Here is a 5,919-nt window from a genome sequence, read left to right on the forward strand (position 1 = left end):
AAAAACTGGCTGGTAGAAAAGTGATAAAACTGTGTGTGTGTGTGTGTGTGTGTGTGTGTGTGTGTGTGTGTGTGTGTGTGTGTGTGTGTGTGTGTGTGTGTGTGTGTGTGTGTGTGTGTGTGTGTGTGTGTGTGTGTGTGTGTAGAAGTTATAAAATGACTGTGTTTGCATTTTTGACTTCAGAACGTTCTCTGAATAAAGAACTAACCTATTGCAGACTGGGGGCTTTGTCTAATTCTTCATTAACCAGGGTCTTACAAACTTCTGGGAATTGGTCCAAGCTATAGTGATAGTTGAGTTCAACCATTGGGATAAAAATTCTCGTGACAAGAAATGGGACTAACTCAGAAATGTTTCGGTTTCTTTTGCAGATTTGGTATAAAATAATCATAATAAACAACCGGAACATCCAAGGACACAAAGAACTTAACCTCCAGTCTGCCATTGACATCGCATAAATGTTTGCTGAGCACAGCAGCAACCCTGCTTGGAGGGTCCAGGCTGGCTCCACCCTAGCCTGGCTCAGTGACAGGATGACTCTGCCAGAGAGCACTACCGTTCTCTTTAATCTGAGTTTCCCCATGGAATGGAATCAGTCTGACTCCAGACCAGAGACACCTGACAAGGAGAAGAACTGGCCTGCTCTGCTCATTTTGCTGGTCATCTTCTTCACTGTGGCGGGCAACATCCTGATCATCCTGGCTGTGCCACCAGCTTCATCCTGCGCTCCCTGGCTGTGGCAGACATGCTCATGGGCTTTCTCGTCATGCCGGTCTCACTGATTAACATTCTCTATGGTAGGTGGTAGGTTGAACTCTTTTAGAATTGCAAAGCAGTGTTTGTTTGCCCTCTGGATAATGATCTCTTGAAAGCAGCAAGGGATGAAAGGCTTTACTGTGAGGCAGGGGCGTAAATTGGGTATGGCAGGGTATGGCCCTAGCTCAACACTAAAATGATTCCAATCCCGTTTCAATGGCAAATGCAGTTTAGCGGTACTCAGGCCGACCATGCGGATGCCTGGGAGCGGGATGGAACGCTGTGTGTATGGCTGGCTGGTTTTATGGAGAGCACATCAACGCAGCTGCTGGGAACAGCGCAACCTTTTCTCAAAACAGTGCAGAGGTAAAGATGGCTGTGGTAGATAGCTTTGGCTAGTTAGCTGCTGTTTGATTTGACATGAAACTAAACTAGAGTTTTAATCCCGGTGCTGAGCTAGTGCGTAGAAGCTAATTCTTGTATGATGAGCTTGATGAATGTTAAGTGTCCTATTGACTGACCTGAATGAACCTACGGCAACAAGGTGATAATGGCTAGAGTCAATTTGACTTGTTTTTGCTGTGCTCCAAATTGCATTCAAAAAAATTAATTAGCATAGAAATGCAGTAAATGAGCTTCAATTTGATAAAAATTCCCATCCAGGGACCGACTTTGCTTAACTTCAGAGACAAACCCGCAGTGGGATGCAGGGTGCAACTAGAAAAAAGTCAGTGAAATTGAAGGCCACTGTAACATAAACAAATATAGGGAAAAATGCAGGAAATATAGAGGCGTTTTATTTAATTGTGTTATCGTATTTTTTTCTTGCTGAAAACAATTTTTTTGCATCTATTTACAATTCATTTGCTCTTGCATTTATCAATTATTTATTTGCAATATTTTGATATGCTATCAATACTTTTGGGTTTATGTTTTTTTCTTTCAATATCATTATTTTTGTTTTGCAATACTAAGAATTGTATTCTCGACTTAATACGTTTTGCTTGATATTAATGTCACAAAGGTAATTCACACACTAGAGGATTGCATCATATAATAACATCATTACTCTGTTAAATGTGTTCTAAGCGGGAATCCATAATTGAAACATTTACAATTAAGAACCAAAATAGTTTCCCCGCCACAGTTTCTGTAAAAAGCTGAGGGATGAGGCTGGAGAAAAGCAACCACTTTCAAATCCATAGACTACGCTATGGATACAAGGACTGACCATCTATGTTATCCCAATTATAGCATTAACCATGGTTTTAGGCTATACTGTGTTTGTTTAAATTGAGTTTGTTTACAAATATTGGAGTAAATGTGGAGTTTTCTGACATGTGAAAGTACAAATTAGATTTTCACTTTCACATGTGGCATTGCAAGTTCACGCATGACAAAAAAAATGCAGTTCTATATGTGAAAAACTTTCACAATGTGGAATGGCAAATTAGATTTTTACATGCAATATTTTTTTTTTCACGTGACTGTTTTTCACATTTAAAAATGCAATTCAGCATGTGAAAGTTTTTAACGTAGTAATCACACGCAGCCAAATTGTACGCAAAATAGTACGCAGCATCATTGTACGCAGCATCATCTGGATATGTACGCAACAAAAGTTCAACATTCATCTTCTGCTACAGTTTCTGTCAAGACGTCTACGCGAACAGTTTGACGAATATGTTCGGTAAATCCAACGTATGCACCACCCCGAATGCACTGCAACTGCAACTGCCTCTGCAAGGCAACGCTGCAAGGCAAACGCAGCGTTTCGTTGGAAATGAGTGTAATTCTGGTGTACCAAAATGCTGTCTATTTGATGATATACTGAATAAGACTGAAAAATGACTTTGGATTTGTTTGCATGGTCACAAAGCAGGTGTTCCTATTTGATAATGAAATGTCAGTAATTCTTGGTGAACTGTGCCTGTCCATTCTTCAGACTACCTGGGGCCCTTCCCCAGACCCCTTTGTCCCATCTGGATCTACCTAGACGTGCTGTTCTCCACAGCATCCATCATGTACCTGTGTACCATTTCACTGGACCGCTATGTGGGCATCTGTAACCCCATCAAACACAGCCGCTCCAACTCCCTCTCCAAGGCCAAGGCTAAGATCGCCCTCGTCTGGAGCATCTCCATAGGTGAGTTCCTGCTGACATACAGTGCCTTGCGAAAGTATTCGGCCCCCTTGAACTTTGCGACCTTTTGCCACATTTCAGGCTTCAAACATAAAGATATAAAACTGTATTTTTTTGTGAAGCATCAACAACAAGTGGGACACAATCATGAAGTGGAACGACATTTATTGGATGTTTCAAACTTTTTTAACAAATCAAAAACTGAAAAATTGGGCGCGCAAAATTATTCAGCCCCTTTACTTTCAGTGCAGCAAACTCTCTCCAGAAGTTCAGTGAGGATCTCTGAATGATCCAATGTTGACCTAAATGACTAATGATGATAAATACAATCCACCTGTGTGTAATCAAGTCTCCGTATAAATGCACCTGCACTGTGATAGTCTCAGAGGTCCGTTAAAAGCTCAGAGAGCATCATGAAGAACAAGGAACACACCAGGCAGGTCCGAGATACTGTTGTGAAGAAGTTTAAAGCCGGATTTGGATACAAAAAGATTTCCCAAGCTTTAAACATCCCAAGGAGCACTGTGCAAGCGATAATATTGAAATGGAAGGAGTATCAGACCACTGCAAATCTACCAAGACCTGGCCGTCCCTCTAAACTTTCAGCTCATACAAGGAGAAGACTGATCAGAGATGCAGCCAAGAGGCCCATGATCACTCTGGATGAACTGCAGAGATCTACAGCTGAGGTGGGAGACTCTGTCCATAGGACAACAATCAGTCGTATATTGCACAAATCTGGCCTTTATGGAAGAGTGGCAAGAAGAAAGCCATTTCTTAAAGATATCCATAAAAAGTGTCGTTTAAAGTTTGCCACAAGCCACCTGGGAGACACACCAAACATGTGGAAGAAGGTGCTCTGGTCAGATGAAACCAAAATTGAACTTTTTGGCAACAATGCAAAACGTTATGTTTGGCGTAAAAGCAACACAGCTCATCACCCTGAACACACCATCCCCACTGTCAAACATGGTGGTGGCAGCATCATGGTTTGGGCCTGCTTTTCTTCAGCAGGGACAGGGAAGATGGTTAAAATTGATGGGAAGATGGATGGAGCCAAATACAGGACCATTCTGGAAGAAAACCTGATGGAGTCTGCAAAAGACCTGAGACTGGGATGGAGATTTGTCTTCCAACAAGACAATGATCCAAAACATAAAGCAAAATCTACAATGGAATGGTTCAAAAATAAACATATCCAGGTGTTAGAATGGCCAAGTCAAAGTCCAGACCTGAATCCAATCGAGAATCTGTGGAAAGAACTGAAAACTGCTGTTCACAAATGCTCTCCATCCAACCTCGAGCTCGAGCTGTTTTGCAAGGAGGAATGGGAAAAAATGTCAGTCTCTCGATGTGCAAAACTGATAGAGACATTCCCCAAGCGACTTACATCTGTAATCGCAGCAAAAGGTGGCGCTACAAAGTATTAACTTAAGGGGGCTGAATAATTTTGCACGCCCAATTTTTCAGTTTTTGATTTGTTAAAAAAGTTTGAAATATCCAATAAATGTCGTTCCACTTCATGATTGTGTCCGACTTGTTGTTGATTCTTCACAAAAAAAAACAGTTTTATATCTTTATGTTTGAAGCCTGAAATGTGGCAAAAGGTCGCAAAGTTCAAGGGGGCCGAATACTTTCGCAAGGCACTGTAGCTACTGGAACTAGAACAACAAAAAAACAACAGATCTAAATCATTTTCTCCCACGGTGTTGTCTGTGTGCGAGAGAGAGTGCGTCTAGAGAGATAGTGAGTTACTTTGAAACCCTCTTTTTCTTTCTCTACTGTCTGCCAAGAAGGAATGCTTTTCTCTCACCTCTCCTCGGGCTCTCAAGCGGAGCCTCATGGCATCTTCTCATGGCATGCTCTAAATGGTTGCCGACTGGACAGGCTATCATGGTCTCGACGGCTCAAGGCTTTTTGGTTTTTGCGGAAATCGGATAGCCAGGCAACCTTCGATCGACCGGGCTACCTTACTCGGGACCACCCCAAGGCTCCCCGCAGGGGACAGTCTTAGCCTCCTCAAACAGGACCCTAGTCCCGAGACCTTGCCAGCTGTTGCAGCCTCCAATATTTCCGTCTCTCAAGCCTCCTCGCAACCCGTCTCTCCAGCAGGGAGGCAGGAGCCAGGGGGACCTGGTGGGAAACCTGGCGTGGCTCAATCAATCAAAAATGAGAGGAGAGCCTCCAAGGTCCTGGGTGTGGTGTTTTTCCTCTTCCTGATGATGTGGTGTCCGTTCTTCATCACCAATGTGCTGAGCGTGTTGTGTGAGGACTCGATAATAAGCCTGTGCAATAAGCCCGTGTTGGCAGTGCTCCTAAATGTCTTTGTTTGGGTGGGATATGCCTCTTCTGGTGTCAACCCACTGGTCTACACTCTATTCAACAGGACCTACAGACAGGCCTTCCACCGCTACCTACGGTGTATCTACCACAGCCCGCCAGCCAAGAGCACCCCAGCCTACCCTGTCTTTCCAGTTTACACCGTCACCCATATTCTCTGCGGGAAAGATGCCAACCGGCTGTAACTGTAGCAGACACAATGGAAATAATGGGGTGCGTTAATGGCAGAATGAGGTTGGAGAGAGTGTAAAAAAAAAGTTCTGGGACGTTAGAGAAGTTGGTCAGCGTCTGTCCCACCCCCTGCTGACCACGTCAGCTGTGTCTGAACTAGCTAGCTGGCCTCCAGGCTTTCTCTCTCTCTCTCTCTCTCTCTCTCTACATCCAAATCAGTGTGGTGACAAAGCCGTTGCTTCATGTCACTGCTTGGATTGCCCCCCTCCACTCCCTGTTCGAACACAGGAGATATACTCAATGTCTCCCTGCCCAAACACGTAAATATGAGATATGTATTAGTCTACAAGGCTGCACAATGTGACTGAAGACATTTGATACTGTGTGTCAAACTTTAATATTTGCATTACATTTAGTGAGTAATAAGCGCATACTCAGTGTGGTGATTGTGGTGAAATGTCCGTTAACTGCGCTGCTGTTGCTGTTTGCATCTCTCATTGACAGGGCTG

The 5,919-nt window shown here is 43.5% G+C and overlaps 1 protein-coding gene across 1 annotated transcript; it reads left to right on the forward strand.

The window, feature by feature from the left end:
* The first annotated feature begins 458 nt into the window (after window positions 1-458).
* Window positions 459-5,424, forward strand: LOC109872737 (5-hydroxytryptamine receptor 2A-like). Its single transcript, XM_031808536.1, has 4 exons — window positions 459-525; window positions 627-797; window positions 2,702-2,902; window positions 4,787-5,424. The coding sequence occupies exons 1-4, from the start codon at window positions 459-461 to the stop codon at window positions 5,422-5,424; spliced, it is 1,077 nt and encodes a 358-aa protein (XP_031664396.1).
* The last annotated feature ends 495 nt before the right edge of the window (window positions 5,425-5,919 follow it).

This window comes from Oncorhynchus kisutch, linkage group LG28 (assembly GCF_002021735.2).
Source record: "Oncorhynchus kisutch isolate 150728-3 linkage group LG28, Okis_V2, whole genome shotgun sequence".
NCBI classification, from domain to species: domain Eukaryota; kingdom Metazoa; phylum Chordata; class Actinopteri; order Salmoniformes; family Salmonidae; genus Oncorhynchus; species Oncorhynchus kisutch.